Source organism: Clarias gariepinus, chromosome 16 (assembly GCF_024256425.1).
Source record: "Clarias gariepinus isolate MV-2021 ecotype Netherlands chromosome 16, CGAR_prim_01v2, whole genome shotgun sequence".
NCBI classification, from domain to species: domain Eukaryota; kingdom Metazoa; phylum Chordata; class Actinopteri; order Siluriformes; family Clariidae; genus Clarias; species Clarias gariepinus.
This window is the reverse complement of record NC_071115.1, coordinates 20,624,420-20,646,037: the sequence shown is the minus strand read 5'-3', so window position 1 is coordinate 20,646,037 and position 21,618 is coordinate 20,624,420. Positions and strand designations below refer to the sequence as shown.

Here is a 21,618-nt window from a genome sequence, read left to right as displayed (position 1 = left end):
ATTCAGATCAAATTGCAATGCAGAAAAATTCAAACATATTTATTGCAACACGTTTTTTCAGTTCATGTAATTCAACCTGCTATTTTGCTTTGAGGAATTTTGGCACTAATATACTTCCATATGTTTGTCTCTGTGTCTCCTAGCAGGATTAGCCTCTAGGAGAATTAGCCTTGTGTGTTTACCCTTATGTGTGAGTAACCTCCTGTGCCTGTGTAGTTCTTAGTCTGTATAAATACTAACCAGTGCACTACTAACCTGCTTAGATCTTAGTCTGTTTAGTCTTTAAGTCTGTCTAGTCTCCTTGTCTGTTTAGGTACTAACCTGTTTAGCCACTAACCTTTAGAGTTCTTAGTCTGTTTCATACCTAGTCTGTTCATCCCTTGGGTCTCTGGCTACTAACCTGTTTAGTAATTAGTCTGTTTAGCTACTGGCTAGCTTAGCAGCTAATGTGCATAACAGCTAATAGGCCTAGGGATGTCTGTCTTGTGTGTGTTTAGCCCCTTGCATGTATTGTCCCTTGTATTTAGTCTGCTGGGCTGTTTAGTGTGTCTTGTCTGGTTTGTATCCCCTGTCCGTATTGTATTGGTTTGTGCAATCCCTAGTCTGTGTATGTTTAAGTGTTTTATCAATTTTGTTTATAGCACGCTCCAAAGTAAAGCCTACTTTCTTTGTTTAAGTTTTTTGTTTCTGTTATGATTAAAAGACACTGTTTGCCATTATCCCCCTCTGCGCCTATGCCTTGCCACACCATGCCCACAGTCCGACAACTAACAGTTCGTGACAATTTTGAAAAAATGCCACTCTATATTGCACTATCCTGACTCATATACAGTATATTTATTAAAACATAATGCAAAGAATAGCTAGAAATTCTTTGGGCTTTAAGGGCTTGGGTGCTCTTTAGTGCCATCTACACTAAAGAGAATATTTTAAAATCTAGCTTCTTTCTTTTTTTTTTTTTTAAATCCAACCACCAGTTATATTATCACCAGTACACCCAGGCGTCCCAATTTGCTCAAGATGACTAACCTTTAACAAATGTGTTCACCTTAATGTATTTATTAAAATTAAAGTGGCAGATAGAAAACGTGCTTAACATTCTGTACAAATGTCATTACCAATAAACAACTAAAATAAAATATACAGATTTTATTATCGAAAATGAGTGGTTATAAATAGCTTATAGGTTTGGCCTTAAATGATAAAAGATTTCTGTATACACTTATCATTTAAAGCCAAACCTATTTTTGATTATACATTTATGACAAAATGTTCAAAAATTTTTTCATGACCAACCCAATTAATCCTACAGGACATATAGATTCTAATAAATATATATTTTTCCACAATTTCTCTCACATATGCTCTAAGCCTGCAAATGTTTAAGTGGCCAGTGTGTTAGAGAAATGTGCAGGGCATAGGCAGGCCTCGGAGTCAAGTCAGCAAAAACAACTTTATCGATCATTTATCCAGACCTTGCGGTAGTGCACCACCTACTTTGCCTGCCGCGGATAAAGTGAAGAAGACCAAGATGGCAAAGCGGGCGGTGAAGGTGGGTTTTACTTTTTCGCTACGAATTTAAAATTCATTACTATTGACAATGAGTCAAAATGTAAGTTAAAACCACAGAGTCTGTGGTAAAAAACAAACAAACTGTGGTATACTTAGCTGAAAGGTACACAGCTTACATTTGTTCTTAAATTGCAAAAGGAATTCAAATGCTACCTGTGGGTAGTTTAGCATGTGGATTAGCATATCTAGGTAACTAACATTTGTGAAAGTTTTTTCTTTTATTGGTAAAAACCGGTTACAGTATTATTATTAGGCATGCCCTAAGTTAACCAGTGTGGTTTGACATATTATTGTTACTTTTTACTTTTTTTTTAAATAGTAAGTTACTTTATGATCAGCTTTTGAAAACCAGTAGTGTTTTTTAAGGCGGCACGGTGGTAGTGGTTAGCACTGTCGCCTTGCACCTTCAGGGTCCGGGTTCGATTGCTGGCCAGTCTCAATTCCCGTCTCTGTGCGCATGGAGTTTGCATGTTCTCCCCATGCTTGTTGGGTTTTCCTCTGGGTACTCCGGTTTTCCTCCCACATTCCAAAGACATATAGGTAAGGTTAATTGACGTTCTCAAATTGCCCGTAGTGTGTGAATGGGTTTGTGAATGTGTGTATGTGTGTGTCCTGCGATGAATTGGCACCCTGTCTTGTGCCCTTAGCCTCCTGGGATAGGCTCCAGGTCCCCGCGACCCTGCATATAGGATAAAGCGGTATAGAAGATGAGTGAGTAGTTTTATTTACATGTTACCAGAACATGACTTTAGAGACCTTGATTAATGATGTTCTATAAATAAAGTCCAATATGTTTGTTTGTGGAAAGATTATTTTGGTAATAATATACATTTTACTTTAACAGGGTTCTTTTCAGAAGCATGCCACCTCATGGGACCAAGAATCTCAACAAAGAAAATGCAGGAGAATGTTCCAGAGTCTCCATCAGCACCACATCATCAGTCAGGTAAGCACCAGCCCATGAGCAAGCTCAAGCCCACCTCTGAACCTTCAAAAAGTTGGGAATGGAGTGGCTGAATGGTGTTTAGGTAATATATATAATATTTGTTCCATTAGATACTAAGCAACTTCAGGAATTGCAGACTTTGGACAAACTGGTTGGACATCCAACACAAGAGCAGACTGATGTAGTGAGAGAATTTTCCTGGCATTGGCCTGTTCCTGTAGCCCTTACATACAGCAAGCGACCAATTTTTCTTTAAAATTTAATCTCCCTTGTCTGATTCTTTTCACTGAAAGATTGTCACAATGGTGTGGCCTTTGTGTAACTCCTGTATAAATCGTACTTTGAGTTCGAGCAGTGTGACACTTAATGTCTTTGTCAGGCTGGGTGACATTTTGTATCATTTAGTGTTTACAATATGTCTGTCATATTGTAATTGTATAGTGGGAATTGTAAATTTATTACACTGTATGCTGTTAATTGAGGATTTTTGATATGTTTAATAAAACTATAATATTTCTCTTTTGTGTTTCATGCATCTCATTTATATCTGGCTTTAATCTTATTATGGTCTTATATTTGGCTTATTTGCTTCTCCTTTAAATGCAGTTCTGTTTCTTATATACATCTCACATTTCTCAAATGTTTCTTAACTATGTCTCAGGTTGTGTCTCTTTGTTTCTCCTAAGTCAGCTTTAGGAGAAAAATACAAAGTCAAGTTTGTAATGAGACAAACAAGTTTGTAATGAGTCAATTTAGTCTCATGAGACAAGAAAAAGCTCATTCTGAGCAACAACATTTTGCTTTGAGGTACATTATTACAACGATTATTTTTATTATATGAAAATATGCCAAAAATAAATTAAAAAACAAAGTTTAAATAAGTCTGCTTTGGAAATTACACCAACCTTTCACTTAAAGTATATTTTCCTATAATATATTTATAAAAAGTGTGCTATAATACAATTATTTATGTTTAAAGTTTAATTTCAAAAATTGGTAAAAGTATCATATTATACTTTTTACATATTAATTAATGGTACAACTTTTTGTTAGTCTATTTGCAATGTACTATTAAAGTTGTATATAATAATATCACTCAACAAAAATATTAACGCAACACCTTTGTTTCTGCTCCGATTTTTCATGAGATGGACTTAAAGATCTAAAATTAATTCCAGATACACAATATTTCCATTTCTCTCAAACATTGTTCCCAAATCAGTCTAAATGTGTGATAGTGAGCACTTCTGCTTTGCTGAGATAATCTATCCCACCTCAAAGGTGTGCCACATCAAGATGCTGATCTGACATCATGAGTAGTGTACAATAAAAGGCCACGTCTGGCACGTTGGAGAGGTGTTCCTTCACGGATGAATCTCGGTTTACATTGTTCAGGGCAGATGGCAGACAGCGTGTGTGGCGTTGTGTGGGTGAGCGCTTTGCTGATGTCAATGTTGTGGATCGAGTGGCCCATGGTGGTGGTGGGGTTATGGTATGGGCAGGCATCTGTTATGGACGAAGAACACAGGTACATTTTATTGATGGCATTTTGAATGCACAGAGATACCGTGATGAGATCCTGAGGCCCATTGTTGTGCCATACATCCATGAACATCACCCCATGTTTCAAGGATCTGTACACAGTTCTTGTAAGCTGAAAATGTCCCAGTTCTTGCATGGCCAGCATACTCACCGGACATGTCACCCGTTGAGCATGTTTGGGGTGTGCTTGACCAGCGTATACAACAGCGTGTACCAGTTCCCACTAATATCCAACAAGCCATTGAAGAGGAGTGGACCAACATTCCACAGGCCACAATTGACAATCTGATAAACTCTATGCGAAGAAGATGTGTTGCACTGCATGAGGCAAATGGTGGTCACACCAGATACTGACCGAGTCCCCAGACCACCAATAAAGCAAAAAACTGCACATTCCAGGGTGGCCTTTTATTGTGGGCAGTCTAAGGTACACCTGTGCACTACTCGTCAGATCAGCATCTTGATGTGGCACACCTGTGAGGTGGGATGGATTATCTCAGCAAAGCAGAAGGGCTCACTATCACACATTTAGACTGATTTGTGAACAATGTTTGAGAGAAATGGTAATATTGTGTATCTGGAATGGTTTTTAGATCTTTAAGTCCATCTCATGAAAAATCGGAGCAAAAACAAAGGTGTTGCGTTTATATTTTTGTTGAGTGTATGTATATATATATATATATATATATATATATATATATATATATATATATATATATATATATTTTAATACACAAAAGTGTATTTTTTTTTTTTTTACTAGGGTATGCACCACCAAGTCACTATCAAATGATGAATAGTGCAGTAAATTGCAGTGAATAGAAATTGAAGTAATATTAGAGACATTGTCTTAAGTCCTGCTACCCATTTTACCTTAGCAATGCTAATATGTAACATTTTGCACAGGATGCGTATGCACGAGGGGAGGTGTTCATTGGCAGTAAGGAAAGTGGCTACACAGTAGTTGCAGGCCTACCCCCCTCTACACAGGGCTACCACTGGCAGTTTGGGATCACCATTGTGACACCAGACAGAAAGTTCCTCTTTGCTTGTGAGAAAGAGGAGGAGCAGAAAGAGTGGATAACTGTATTTCAGAGCGTCATCAACAGACCTATGCTGCCACAGGAGTATGCAGGTAATGTTGCATTTTATTTTTTTAGCCTTTTTAGTTTAAAGTCTTAGAATAACGAGCATTGTTATTAAAAGAATAATGTATTATTTTTCATATTCTTCAATCTAAATTGTGGTGCATATAAGTACATTACAGCAGGTGTTGGTTGTGTTAAGTTTTTGGCCATTGCACATTGACCTCTGTTATGCAGAAGTTTAATTAATTTTTTTTGCATTCGGCAAGTTCTGTTTTGCCAAGCAGCTAATTATGGGGGAACATTGTTACAGTACATTTGTACAAAATACATTATAAGTTGAAAGATAGAACTTGATATACTGTTAGGTCCATATATTTTGGAACAAAGTTTTTTTTTTTTACATTTGACCTTCGTATGCCACCACATTGAATTTAAAATAAACACCTGAGATGTGAGTGAAGTGTAGACTTTCAGCTTAAATTCAAGGTGTTTGACTTAAGTGTGGCAATAACCATAGTTTTATGTGAAATATTAGGGGTTAGTAACCTTTGTGATGCACACTGAGATTTAAAGGGAAGTTAAATAAAGGTCAGTCGAGTTGACATGAATTTTTGTCTCTAATTATTATTATTATTATAATCTCTAAATCTTATTATTTGGGTACTAATATCTCAGCTTTATAATTGCCGCCAACTGAACATGGTGTCAGTAATGCACTAGAAAACAGTAAGTGTAACATGCAGCAATTTAGCACGGGAAGATTCGACAGAAAAAAAAAGGACGAGCTGGATTTGCGAATTTGAATTTAACAAGAGGCAACAAGAACAGGCGAGTCAGTAGATAGCTTCCACACAGCTCTACATTGCCTAGCAGAGCATTGTGGATTTAGAGCCCTGCATGATGAAACTTTTTATGTGGTGGGCCTGAGAGACAAACGCTTATCAGAGCAGTTACAAATGGATGCAGAGTTGACTTTAGAGAAAGATATCAACAAGGCTGAACAAAGCGAACAGGTAGAAAGCAGATATACTGTAAATGCTTAAAGCAGATACCGCCAATACTTAGCTTGATAGTGCGCAAGTAGGACAGTGCAGTAGTGTGCTTCCAAAGAGAAATGGCAAGATACAGGACAGGTATCTAGTTAAGGAAACTCAGCAGGGAACACAATGTAAGCGGATGATCTATGTGGAGATATTAAAGGACATAACTATCAACAGAGAAAGAGAGAGGCAGTGTGCAATCATTGCAGAAAAAAGGGTCACTATGCAAAACAAAGAAAGCAGGTGAAGCTAATACAGCAACAGTGACTGAAGACAGTGATGACGGGGTGGCATTTTGGATGCTCTATCAGAAGACACCAAAGGCATTCAGTACATAACAGAAATAAAAAATCACAAAGCATTGTTCAATATAGATACTGGAGCTGATGTCACTGCTATTCCAGCAACACTGTATACTCTCAGGGTCATTTCAGTAAATTTAAAAGTTCTGTAACATTTTGTATGGGCCAGGAGGGGCCCTGCTAAAAGTAAAAGGCAAGTTCAAAACCACCATCAATAAGAATAAAATAAGCACAGAAGAAGAGGCCTATGTCATGGATGGGCTGCATACACCATTGGTAGGTGGGCTAGATGCCATGGCATTGAAGCTCATAGCCAGACTTGACAGTATCAGCATGGATTCCGAAGATACTGCAAAATGTAAGTTCCCAAACTTTTTTCTGGAATACACCACAGGAGGTAGGAATGACGCTCAATGACAAGTGTGAGTTTTCAAAGAGCAAGATAAACTTCTTATTATTCAGGTGTCAGAGGTCAGCACGGACCCTGACAGATGAGCGCTGTCAAAGCAATGACAGAGCCCGGAAATGTGAGTGAGGAGAGGCACTTCCTGGGGATGACAAAAAACCTGGGGAAATTCTTGCCTCATCTGGCAGAAAAAAAATCGTCCTGTTAGGGATCTTCTAAAAAAAGTCTAACATGTGGGCCTGGGAGCCAGACAGTATCAAGGAAGAACTGACAACACCTCCTCGTCTTGCATTGTATGACCCAAATTCTAAAACATTTGTCTGACTCATCTTCCTATGGCATGGGAGCTGTGCGTCTGCAGGACAGAAAGACTCAGACTGGAAACCTGTAGAATATGCTTTAAGAGCACTCAGAAATACAGAACAACGATATGCTCTGATTAAAAAGAAAGCATTAGCCACAACATATGCCTGTGAGAGGTTTAAAGAGTTTCTTATTGGGAAAAAAACTTCCATATTAAGACTGATCACAAGACGTCGGCCCCTCCGCTGGATTTAAAGGGTCTTGATCCACCCCGCATACAGTGCATGCAAAAACTCATGAGGTTCTTTTACAGTATCTCACAAGTAGTAGGTAAAAATACTGCCACTGCAGATGTGCTCTTCAGAGCTCCTATAAGCAACTGAGCAGAAGGTCAACAGGAGGATAAGATCAATTTATATGTAGATTCAGTAATAGAAAGTCTCCCTGCTACTGAAGTGACTCAGAGAAATACAGTCACATCAGGACAAGGACACTATACTCCAGCAGCTGAAGAAATACTGCACAGAAGGCTGCCCAGAGAATTTCTCCATTGAAAGAACATTTCAATCCTGTTTGCGATTCTCAGGTGAGCTCACAACTCAAAATGGTCTATTACTTTATGGCTGTAGTTATTCCAGCAGCACTCAGAGCTGACATACTGGCCAACACCTGGTAATCACCAAGTGTAGAGAGGGGGCCAAGCAGTCTGTATGGTGGCCAGGTCTCAGCAGCACAATAAAGAATTGTGACCAATAAAGTTGTAAAAAAAAAAAAAAAAGCAAAAGAAACAATGCTACCTACTAATTTCCAATCAAAATTGTGGTTATTGTGGATTACTTTTTAGGTATTTTGAAGTGGCCAAATTAGGTAGTACAATGTCGGAAGGAGTGATTGAGCACTTTAAATTTACTCATCATAGAATACCAGATTGGAGGGTAGTGCGTTTTTTCCCCCTGGAACCATCATCGTTCACCGAATCTGCCCAGTTCTGGTAAATGTTGAACGGAATCAAACTTTTAAACAAACCAACAGCAAATTGCTGCTCCTTTGATCTGCTGGTTACAGCGGGGCGCCGACTGTGAATCAGTGTAGCCTGTAAAAGCCAACATTAAAAGCATTTAATACCTTTAGCACACCACTGACATGTACAGATTGCGCAATGTTGTTGCAAGAAAAACACATACCGTTTTCTTTTTAACGAGCCAGGTGGTCACACTTTCTTTTGTGCTTTGAGGCAAGTTGTTCTCTTTTCCAGAATGCTGTACAAACAGTTAAGAGTTAGAATACAAGTACAATAAAATCTGAGTGATAAATAAAGTCAGTAGAAAAATCGGTAACTGAATAACTACTATATATTATTAAAAGGCTTTCTTACCCTTTGTTTTTTGCCCGCACAAACGGCAACATTCGTCATGGAATAAAACTTCTTTGCCCCCATTTTTGTTGCTACAGTAGTACTATCCGTAGGAACTGAAAATGCCTACGGTTATTTCTTTCAGTTTCTTTTATACTGTAGCTTGGGCCCCCCCCCCAAAAAAAAAAAAAATTAACACATTGGTGTGTTAATGTCCACACCAATCACTAACTAGTAAAATGTTGGATTTTAATTAAAATGCCACCATTGTTTACCCATATGTATGTGTGTGTGTGTGTGTGTGTGTGTGTAATACAAATATATACAGTCGTGGCCAACAGTTTTGAGAATAACATAAATATTGGAAATTTGTAAAGTTGCTGCTTAAGTTTTTATAATAGCAATTTGCATATACTCCAGAATGTTATGAAAAGTGATCGGATGAATTGCATATTCCTTCTTTGCCATGAAAATGAACTTAATCCCAAAAAAACCTTTCCACTGCATTTCATTGCTGTCATTAAAGGACCTGCTGAGATCATTTCAGTAATTGTTTTGTTAACTCAGGTGAGAATGTTGACGAGCACAAGGCTGGAGATCATTAGGTCAGGCTGATTGGGTTAGAATGGCAGACTCGACATGTTAGGAGGGTGATGCTTGAAATCATAGTTTTTCCATTGTTAACAATGGTGACCTACAAAGATCGCGTGCAACCATCATTGCATTGCATAAAAATGGCTTCACAGACAAGGATATTGTGGCTACTAAGATTGCACCTAAATCAACAATTTATAGGATCATCAAGAACTTTAAGGAAAGAGGTTCAGTTCTTGTTAAGAAGGCTTCAGGGCATCCAAGAAAGTCCAGCAAGTGCCAGGATCATCTCCTAAAGAGGATTCAGCTGCAGGATCGGAGTGCCACCAGTGCAGAGCTTGCTCAGGAATGGCAGCAGGTGTGAGCACATCTGCACGCACAGTGAGGCAAATACTTTTGGAAGATGGCCTGTGTCAAGAAGGGCAGCAAAGAAGCCACTTCTCTCCAAAAAAAAAAAAAAAAATCAGGGACAGATTAATTTTCTGCAGAAAGTATGGTGAATGGATTGCTGAGGACTGGGGAAAAGTCATATTCTCCAATGAAGCCTTTTTCCAATTGTTTGAGGCATCTGGAAAAAGGCTTGTCCGGAGAAGAAAAGGTGAGCTCTACCATCAGTCCTGTGTCATGCCAACAGTAAAGCATCCTAAACCATTCATGTGTGGGGTTGCTTCTCATCCAAGGGAGTGGGCTCACTCACAATTTTGCCCAAAAATACAGCCATGAATAAAGAATGGTACCATGGTACACCCTTCAACAGCAACTTCTTTCAACAGTCCAACAACAATTTGGTGAAGAACAATGCATTTTCCAGCACGATGGAGCACCGTGCCATAAGGCAAAAGTGATAACTAAGTGGCTCGGGAACCAAAACAGTAAAGTTTTGGGTCCATGGCCTGGAAACTCCCCAGATCTTAATCCCATTGAGAACTTGTGGTCAATCCTCAAGAGGCGGGCGAACAAACAAAAACCCACTAATTCTGACAAACTCCAAGAAGTGATTATGAAAGAATGGGTTGCTATCAGTCAGGATTTGGCCCAGAAGTTGATTAAGAGCATGACCAGTCAAATTGCAGAGGTCCTGAAAAAGAAGGGCCAACACTGCAAATACTGACTCTTTGCATAAATGTTATGTAATTGTCGATAAAAGCCCTTGAAACGTATGAAGTGCTTGTATTTATATTTCAGTACATCACAGAAACAACTGAAACAAAGATCTAAAAGCATTTTAGCAGCAAACCTTGTAAAAACTAATATTTGTGTCATTCTCAAAACTTTTGGCCACGACTGTTATCTCATGGGTGAACATGACTAAAATACATCTTAAAATTACTGCCATTTTAATTAAAATCCAACATTTTAATGGTTTTTGAGCGGTGCAGTAATTTGGTCATGTGTACCCCATGGGTGAACACGATGATTTGAGAATTAACTTACACACGAATATACGTATATAATATATAAATTATTATAATAAATGGTGTAGAGGTGTATAATAAACCGAAAGGAAAAAAAGATGGACAGCTATTTATTAAATTATATATAAATATAATAATTATATTATTTTAACATTTCCATTCCATTTCAAGTAAATTTTTTTCAGTTTAAAATCAGCATGGAAAAAATTTCTGCCCATGTCACAACTGAAGAAATTTTGTAAATTTTACTCATTTAGAGAGACTAGGTTCTACTGCCATGCAATTTCCGTAAAGGTAAAACTGTTTTCCTTAAAATGATTTAGTTTAGCTGAAAATATTGACTTGATTTAATTTACAATTAAATATATATTTTGTCTTACATTTAAATAAGTTATCCTATGTTTCTTACTCATTATTATAGTAGTAAAATTTACTTAAACATGTTAGGTGTCACTTTGTTGCCATATATTTTTTTAAGTAAACCCAAGGTCAGATTTTAAGGGTAGAATAACATTATAATGAATAGAGGAATCTAGATTATCCACAACCCATTCTCACTTTCCACGTCACTATGACATACATAAATACAGTCCATCCACACGTACAGTAGAAGCATTTCAAAATGACCAAGATCAGTAAGCTTAATTCTCAAGACATCAGGACAATGAAGTCTGCTGGAAATTCCAGTCGCGAACTACACCGGCATCTGAAATCTGTTGGTGTAGAGTTAACGTTGAGCACCATCAGAAGACATTACAAAGAACGGACATCACGCAAACGCAACCCTCGCAAAATTAATCGGTACGTAGCTCTGTCTTATACTGTACTGTCACAAATTATACACTGTCATGTGTTTGTTAGGCTTTAAATGTCACATATGTAAATTAACGTTATGCACTTATTTTACAGAGCCGTTGTCGCAGCCATAGAAACCATCACTAGGCAAAACGACAAAATAGTTGCAAGCTCTGAAAAAACACATGTGGCGTGACAGTTGAGTGGACATCAGTGAGAGATCAATTTGGAGAATCGGGCAAAAACTTGGTTGGAGATATAGAAAAACTTTGCATTGTCCCATGATCTGTGACAAAAATAGAATGATACGTTTCCAACAAGCCCAAACACGAGTTGATGAAGGGCAAAAGTTTCACAACTTCATTTTTATTGATGAAACTATGGTGGCTTCGATCGCTTTGCCACAATGTCCTTTCGTAAAACAGGGAGACAAGTGATCGAACCCAAGCCGAAACATCCTCTTAAAATTCATGTTTCTAGACTTGGACCAGGTCCTATTGCCATCTTTGAAGGAAAAATGGACAGGTCTTTCTTCAAAGAGACGATTATAAAAGGAACCGCTGTCCCATACATTAAGGAAAACTTTGGTATTCATCACCGTTTTTTCCAGGACAATGACCTGAAGCACACTGCTGCAAGGAAAGTGATCGCTGAAGAGGGAATTAACTGAGTGAAGACACCCGCCGAATCTCCTGACATTAATCTCATTGAAATGGTGTGGCATGCTCTGAAAGACTATATTCGAAAAGAAGCAAAACCAAATACAAAATCTGATTTAATTACTGCCATTAATAAATTCTGGTTTGAGGTACTTACAGAAAAGGCATGTAATAAATACATAAATAGGTTGTTTAAAGTACTTCCAGTAGTGGTTAAAAATTAGAGTGGACACACAGGAATGTAACTGAAGACTGCATTTATGACCCAACAAATAAAAGCTTTGAGATGATATATTTGCCGTATGTTGTGTTTATTTGATTAAACTTAAACGTAAAGTGAATTCCCCCATCAGCGAAACCGTTTTGATAACTTCACACCTATGGTGAATAAAAGGTGAGAGGGGGATTACAGTAACATGGTTTCTGTGGGTCATCACCTTAGAGCGCGCTGTCGCGTTGTATTCAGCGAATAGACTAAAACAAAATCATGTTTGCTTCAGTATTGGAATCAATATTGTATTAGGCTAACTTTATTAAAAATTATTAACTTTTGTATTTGTTGTACTTCGTCTTTTTTTAAACAGAAAATAATAGTGGGCTGGTAGGAATGTTATTTTTCATATAACTTAAACGGCTGAATGAAGTTAAATATACACAATAAATTAATAATTGCGTTTGTTTTACATTTGAGCACTCGTGTAAATAGCTTTTTCATTGTATATACTACCATATTGTATATTTGTGTCTAATACTGTTTTATTCATATTTTACATTACATGCAGTTTGTAATTTACTTGCGATTGTACTGTTAAAATGTAACCTACAGTACGTATCAGCAGTATAACTACTTTTAATTTAACTACTTCAGCAGTGAATTAAAAACTTGGTCGGTCTGGCTTTTAGATAAAGTTCTTATTAGATATTATTGTATTATTTAATTAATTACCTTATTGTGAATATGATTCTTATTCTCTGCTGTATATTCTTGTCGGGTATAGTCCTTCAGAGCAAGCATTGTGTCAAAAGATTCTGCGGAATCTCTTCTCAACTTTCATTCAGGTGTGAATTTATCAAACTGTGTGTGCTGTTGGCAAATACTGTAGGAGGTTTAGATGAATGAAGAAGAGAGCGGACGTCTCTGTCTAAAATAGAAAAAAATAAAATAAATATAAATGGTTAATGATAGCAATTAAATCAGACTTAATTGTTGGATTTGATACTTTTTATTTACTGTATGGACAGTCGTATTATACTTTCTCTGTTATTTATCTCTCTCTCTCTCTCTATATATATATATATATATATATATTCTCTAATTATGACTTGAATAAATTGGCTCACATCGGAGTGCGCTAGCATGTTGGAAAAAGACAGCGTTTATCTAGCGAGTAGTCTATATATTTGTGTTTGTAGTTTTGCATGTCTGCATTTTTATTTTTATTTTTATGTCTGCATCGCATGGGTTTATCATCCTGTTGATCAAAACGCTGCCTTTTGTTGAGTGAAAGTGCGAGCCGCGGGTTTATACACGCCGATGAATTAACTGCACGGTCTATCTGCACTGAGAGATTATGTGTGTGTGCACAAAGAGTTTGTGTGTGTGCACGGAGAGTTTATGTGTGTGTTTGTGGTTTTATCTTCTCCTTCAACATGCTTCCAACCAACCAACCCTGGCCTCCAAACTCAGAAGCCTACGTGTCATAGCCGATAACTGCCCCTTTAATCTTTGATCTGCCCCTTTTGAAGTTGTAATAGTGTGATCATGGTTACGACAAGAAATAAATATTTATATAAAGCACCTAAATAATTATTTTTTAAAAGGTAAAAATCATTTTGGCATTAATATATTTGCAATCAAACAATATTTTCATACGTGTGCATAAAAAAAATTGCATTATTTTAAGTAACAAATTTTTGTGGTCTAAAAAATATTTTTTTAACATGATTCTTTTGGATACAGTTGGCCTATTATTAGGACTACCAATGTCCCTGAGTATCATTTGTATAATGTTTGTTTTCTGTTTTTGTCAAATGCAGTGGAGGCACACTTCAAGCATAAGCCGTGATTGCTTCTCAGAATCAAGATCTCAAAGATGCCATGGAAGCTTGTAGCAATGCACAGCACCAAAGCCTATAATTTTCCACAGAAAGAGACAGCCACGAGACAGCAGCTCCAGAACACTGACTGGGCTAGTACAATGACTGTTCAAACACTGCTTTAAAATACTGTGCAAGAGCACATCCAAGTTTAAACCCAGCTTCGTCTAGTAAATAAATGGTCTTTCCTGGCAAAAATGTCATTTGAAAGTGACATTAATCAAAAGTAACACAAAAATGACCCAGGTTGTTTTCATGAAACTTAAATGAAAAAATATATATGCACATACACCAGACAAAGAAAATCATAAAACCAATGTACACACACCTACATTTAATTTTGACTTTATTTGACTTCATAAGGTCCTTTTGAACATAAGCCCAGTAAAAAATGCCTCTTCTCTTGCCTGGGTACCACCTACAAAAATCCAAAAATAGTCAATGCAAATGACCTTATACATACTTAAATGTTGGGTGCAAATTCATTTTTGAGTACAGTAGCACTTGCAGTGGCACAGAAAAGGGCGAAAAAGATATGGTATAAGATGGTATATGTTGGGGAATGCAAATAGAATATTGCATTCAAGATCAAAGAACATAGGGCATAACTATATTTCTAAATAAATAAATAATCAAACAAACAAACAAAAAAATAATTATTTCAAAAATACTAATGGTTAAAAAAAAAAAAGCTCAGTAAAAGTTTGAATTGTGCGAATCTTTTCTACTCACAGTCAATAAATTACTTCCATTGTGGGTAGTGATGTAAACTGGTTAATTAAGTTTTTAGTTAGCAATGTTGTGGAGCACAAACAAATACCTTTCGTCTCCCACCAAAAGTATAAGTCTCCCACAAGATGCAGTGATCCCACTTGTGACAACCAACTACACTAGGCACAACCATAACAATAAGTGGAGTCATTTGCTCTGACTATAATGGTGAAATCAGACATTGCTGCACATTGCATTTTTATGTTTGCCTCTTCATTAATCATGTACTGGATTCTGATGTTTTGAGAATAATTTGACAATTTGATCAGTTTGATTATGCCAACCGAAACAGCCAACATAAGGAAATTCAAAAGGAAAATGAGGAACGACTCTTGGGAATTTTTATTTGATTATTAACCATACATTAGAGCAAGAAACTCTTTGTGGTTTCTTGAAAATATATTCTTATTTTATCCTCATTATGTTGCCTATTAATAGATCAGTAAACATATAAAATTACTTCACAGCTATTTGCAGCCTGTAATTGCCCATGAATAAGATTGATATGTAAATATTTACTAGGGAACTAAACTGTAGATTAAAACCAATTCATTAAATGAAGAATAAATTAAGAAATAGGCTAATTACCCAGTATTTACAAATAAAGAAAAGAAACTCATAAATGTTATAATGTTATGCTTTAATTCTTATGTCAAAGAAGCCTGTATTAGTTGTTATTTAGCTGCTTAATTTGATATGAAGTATAATGAATGATCATTTGCACTCTGTGTGTGTGTGTGTATTACTTTGCAAGTCTTTGGCACCATATTATCAGTACATCTCATGTCTGCCCTATAACTTTAAAGTAAAGTAGTTTCTGTCTTGTAATATCTTGCTTTCTTTACAGGAATGTAAATATTCTTCCGTGATGTTATTTATTAATTAATTTTAAGATATATTTGAAAATAATAAATGCTTTTGTACATAGAAATACAGACATGGAAAACATACTATATATATATATATATATATATATATATATATATATATATATATATATATATATATATATATATTTGGTACCTAAGACACGCTTAGGGTGATTTTAGGGGTTAATTTTCTGCTAATTTTGCTGAATTTCCCACCAAGTATTTCTTTATAAATCCTGGTTTATAATTCCTTATTTGTGAAAGGATGCATATGGCCTTTTCAGTGCAATTTATTTTTTGTGTACTTCATACTGTGCAGTGGAAGAGTGAGAGCAGATCAAAGAAATGGGATAAAATATTCACTGAAGTACCATTCAAAACTTCTGTAGCCTCTATCACCTACAAAGCTTCCAGTCCAAAGTGTCCAGTAGACACTAGCCTTGTTTGTTTGTTTGTAATTCTTAACGTGTTGAGCACTGAAAAAGGACATTAAAGGGACAAAATGGACTATATAATGAATAAATACACATTAGAAAATTGTGAAGCTTTGTGTATATTCTGTGATTAAAATTTATTTAATAAGAAATGTGTGCCCCAGTGTATGTTTTGTTAACTGCTTTTTACACAGAAGTTGCACGCAAATACAACTACTTAAATAGTGAATATCCTACTGTCCTATATCCTAATGAATGTACTACTTTTGAAGGTCATTTGCATTACATTTAAGTGCACTTCATTGATTTGCATTCATCATGAGTAAAGGTTTTTTAGACAAATTTTCAAGGGTTGTAATCTTTCTTTTCAAATTTTGCAATTGCAATTTACACTTTTTAAGCAACTTGTGCATGCATCAAATAGATCATAATTTATTACTGGGATGCATGTCAAACTTTTTCATTAATTATTTAAAATAGCAAAGAAAAAGTGCCTATAGAAATGAGACAAATGTGTAAACACTATTTTTGTCATTTGGCAAAATTTTGAGAATAAGCTTCAGTTACATATTCATATATACTGCATAATTTAGCTTAGATTCATGTATCTTAAGTCACATAGACACATCAGTTACATCACACTAAACAGTGCCTGTTCAAATTTTAAATTGAAATAATGATGATTATTTACCAGTTAACATTAAACCATTTTTTTTTTTCATATCAACATACAGGTGCATCTCAATAAATTACAATATCATCGAAAAAAGATAATTTATGTCAGTAATTCGATTCAAAAAGCGAAACTCATATATAGATTCATTACACACAGACTGATATATTTTAGGTGTTTATTTCTTTTAATTTTGATGATTATGGCTTAAAGCTAATGAAAACCCAGAAATCAGTATCTCAGAAAATTTGAATATTGTGAAAAAGTTGACTATTGGGACACACTCCCAAGTAAACACACTTCAATGGTGTCATACTCTAATCAGCTAATTAACTCAAACACCTGAAAAGGTTTCCTAAGTCTGGAGGAAGATAGGAGGGGCACAGAATCCAAATTGTTTGAGGTCCAGTGTAAGATTTGCACGGTGAGTGGTGGTTTTGGGAGCAATGTCATCTGCTTTTGTTGGTACCCTGTGTTTTATCAGGTCCAAGGTCAGTGCAGCCGTCTACCAGGAAGTTTTACAGCACGTCTGCTGACCAGCTAAAAGGAGATGTCGATTTAATTTTTTAGCAGGACTTGGCACCTGCCCACACTGCTAAAAGTACTAATACCTGGTTTAAGGACCCTGTGTTTAAAGACTGTGCTTGATTAGCCAGCAAACCTGCCCGACATATAATATATGAGTTTCACTTTTTTATTTAAATTTCTGAAATAAATAAACATTTCAATGATATTCTAATTTGCTCAGATAAAAAAAAAACAAAAAAAAAATGCTATCAAAAATGACATTATGATTTATAGAAATAACAGAATTATGGAAAACTAAATTATCAGCCATCATTTGAATTTAGAAGCACAAACAACAGTTTTTTTATCTGCACTCAGCTAGAGTGATTCAGATACTTTTTCTGGAATATTAATAAAAATAATTACATGGACTATTAGTTTTAGTGATTATTCCAGGAGTGGGGATAATGCACAATAACACTACTGGAATGCTGATCTCCATGTATCATTTAGGTCCAAGGTGTTATACAATTGTTTATTACACTAACTATCAATCGCCGCTTGGGAGAAAGTAGGTTGGTATGAAAAGCAAAACTCAGGAAAGAGCAGATATGTGCCAAAATGCACATTCAAAACTAGCCACAGATGCAGTTTAGCAAGAAAACACATTTCATAAGGTTATGTCATTTTAAACAATACTTTTCTTAAGTCATTTTGATTTGCTTGCGTGTTGTTTGGTTTCCGCCTAAGCCAAGCTACAAAGCTAAGCTTCTAACTCAAGGCTGAATTTCCACTGTGGACACTCCTTTAAATCTTGTAAGTTTTTCTTTCTCTTTGTCACCAGCTCTGCTAGTTGCAGTTAGTTAATTCTGCCACTTGTGGAAGACTAGTCATGCTGTTGTGCTGGTTACCTTCAGCACTTAGGCTGTGTGCTATTGTGTGCTCTGAATAAATTACATGCCAAATCTTAAAACCATATAGCAATAAACAGCAACAAATGACAAGTAAAAATCGTTTTTTGTAAAGCAGTGATTTACAATAAATGTATTTTTGTTTGAAATAAATTTAAACAGGAGTGCTCTTGCCTGAACGAATCACTATCACAATAACTGTACAAGTGACAGTGAAGACATGCACAGAATATGTATTAATACAAATATACAGGTCCTTCTAAAAAAAATAGCATATTGTGATAAAGTTCATTATTTTCTGTAATGTACTGATAAACATTAGACTTTCATATATTTCAGTTTCATTACACACAACTGAAGTAGTTCAAGCCCTTTAATTGTTTTAATATTGATGATTTTGGCATACAGCTCATGAAAACCCAAAATTCAAGAAATTAGCATATTTCATTCGACCAATAAAGGAAAAGTGGTTTTAATACAAAAAAAGTCAACCTTTAAATAATTATGTTCAGTTATGCACTCAATACTTGGTCGGGAATCCTTTTGCAGAAATGACGGCTTCAATGCGGCGTGGCATGGAGGCAATCAGCCTGTGGCACTGCTGAGGTGTTATGGAGGCCCAGGATGCTTCGATAGCGGCCTTAAGCTCATCCAGAGTGTTGGGTCTTGCGTCTCTCAACTTTCTCTTTACAATATCCCACAGATTTTCAATGGGGTTCAGGTCAGGAGATTGGCAGGCCAATTGAGCACAGTAATACCATGGTCAGTAAACCATTTACCAGTGGTTTTGGCACTGCGAGCAGGTGCCAGGTCGTGCTGGAAAATGAAATCTTCAAAACACAGTGGACCAACACCAGCAGCTGACATGGCACCCCAGACCATCACTGACTGTGGGTACTTGACACTGGACTTCAGGCATTTTGGCATTTCCTTCTCTCCAGTCTTCCTCCAGACTCTGGCACCTTGATTTCCGAATGACATGCAAAATTAGCTTTCATCCGAAAAAAGTACTTTGGACCACTGAGCAACTGTCCAGTGCTGCTTTTCTGTAGCCCAGGTCAGGCGCTTCTGCCGCTGTTTCTGGTTCAAAAGTGGCTTGACCTGGGGAATGCGGCACCTGTAGCCCATTTCCTGCACACGCCTGTAAACGGTGGCTCTGGATGTTTCTACTCCAGACTCAGTCCACTGCTTCCGCAGGTCCCCCAAGGTCTGGAATCGGTCCTTCTCCACAATCTTCCTTAGGGTACGGTCACCTCGTCTCGTTGTGCAGCGTTTTCTGCCACTCTTTTTCCTTCCCACAGACTTCCCACTGAGGTGCCTTGATACAGCACTCTGGGAACAGCCTATTTGTTCAGAAATTTCTTTCTGTGTCCTACCCTCTTGCTTGAGGGTGTTAATGTTGGCCTTCTGGACAGCAGACGGGTCGGCAGTCTTACCCATGTTGCGGTTTTGAGTAATGAACCAGGCTGGAAGTTTTTAAAAGCCTCAGAAATCTTTTGCAGGTGTTTAGAGTTAATTAGTTGATTCAGATGATTAGGTTAATAGCTCGTTTAGAAAACCTTTTCATGATATGCTAATTTTTTTAGATAGGAATTTTGGGTTTTCATGAGCTGTATGCCAAAATCATCAATATTAAAATAATTAAAAGGCTTGAACTACTTCAGTTGTTTGTAATGAATCTAAAATATATGAAAGTCTAATGTTTATCAGTACATTACAGAAAATACGTTTTGTGTGTAGCGCGTTTACTTTTCTATGTGTATGGATATCTTTGCAACGGGTGTCCATACATACAACAGCCAGACACTTTTCAACCTAAATAACCCGGTTAATGATATTCACGATGAGCTGCGGGAAAAGCTACGCGTCCTCGGCTTGCTGCGTAAACCAGGACTCGAAGCCTCGCCGTTGCCTGATGCCGGAGGAAGGGTCATCGGAAGCAGTGCGTGAGGAAGTGGAAGCGCGGCAAGCGGGCGGGAGTCTGTGCTAGGCTAAAAACAAACCCTAGCCGGCCTGCTCTCCCGTCCATCATCTTATCCAACGTCTGCTCCCTGGACAATAAATTGGACTACATCCGACTCCAGCAGGCTACACAGCGTGAGGTTAGATACTGCTGTGTCTTTGTTTTCGCTATTCAGCTAGACGGGCTAGCCTCGTTTCGCGCCGACAGAAATGCAGCTCTGTGCGGTAAGACTCGCGGTGGCGGCTTATGTGTTTACATCAACACGAAATAGTGCAAGAACTCTGTGCTAGTTTCTAGTTATTGCTCATTGCTAGTGGAGTTTGTGATTGTTAGATGCAGACCTTTTTATTTACCACGGGAATTCACCACTGTTTTCATTATCGGAGTGTACATTCCACCTAGCGCTAATGCTAAGGAAGCGCTATGGGAACTGTATACAAAGATCAGTGAACTGCAAAATACACAACCGGATGGACTGTTTATTGTTGCTGGAGATTTCAACCATGGAGTCAGTGCTTCCTAGATTCCATCAGTATGTGGACTTTGCAACGAGAGGGGGAAACACGCTGGATCTTGTTTACACAAACATCCCCGGCGCATATCGGGCAGAGCCCCGCCTCCACCTCGGCTCCACCTCGACTCAGACCACATCTCTGTTATGCTAATTCCAGCATACAGACCACTTGTCAGGCGCTCAAAACCGGTTCTGAAGCAGGTGAACACCTGGCCAGCCGGAGCCATCTCTGCTCTTCAGGACTGTTTCGAGAGCACTGACTGGAACATGTTTAGGGAGGCTGCAACTTACGGCGACTTTACTGACTTGGAGGAGTAGACGTCATCAGTGACCAGCTACATCAACAAGTGCAACCGATGACGTCATTGTCTCCAAAAGCATCATCTCACGACCCAACAGAAATCGTGGATTACTGCAGAAGTGCATGCACTTCTGAGGACCAGAGACTCTGCCTTCAAAGCGGGAGACAAGGTGGCCCTCAGAACAGCAAGGGCCAAACTTTCTCGGGCCATCAGAGAGGCAAAGCGCGCACACGCCCAGAGAATCCACAATCACTTCAGGGACAGCGGCGACACACGGCGCATGTGGCAGGGATTACAAGCCATCACAAACTACAGGACGACATCACCTGCCTGTGACAGTGACGGCTCCCTCCCAGATGCGCTGAACAACTTCTATGCTCGGTTTGACAGGCAGAACGATGTGGCGGCGAGAAAGTCCATTCCTCCTCCAAACGACCAGGTGCTGTGTCTCACTACAGCTGAGGTGAGGAAAACTCTTCGCAGAGTCAACCCACGTAAAGCTGCTGGACCAGACAACATCCCAGGCAGAGTGCTCAGAGAATGTGCTGAACAGCTGGCAGA

General features: G+C 37.6%; 1 protein-coding gene and 1 pseudogene across 4 annotated transcripts in view; both read left to right on the top strand.

Annotated features, from left to right (window-relative positions):
* LOC128545117 (arf-GAP with dual PH domain-containing protein 1-like) overlaps positions 1-15,870 on the top strand; it is a 141,108-nt gene extending 125,238 nt beyond the window's left edge. For 3 of the 4 annotated variants that reach the window (XM_053515490.1, XM_053515489.1, XM_053515488.1), the window contains 2 exons: positions 4,967-5,195; positions 14,054-15,869. In XM_053515490.1, the coding sequence (XP_053371465.1) occupies positions 4,967-5,195; positions 14,054-14,082 (258 nt within the window). In that variant the 3' untranslated portion in view covers positions 14,083-15,869. Of the gene's footprint in view, positions 1-4,966; positions 5,196-14,053 lie in introns of all 4 variants that reach the window. The other variant, XM_053515491.1, reaches the window with a different exon arrangement.
* LOC128545118 (uncharacterized) lies at positions 9,037-12,261 on the top strand (annotated as a pseudogene).
* Positions 15,871-21,618: the final 5,748 nt, after the last annotated feature.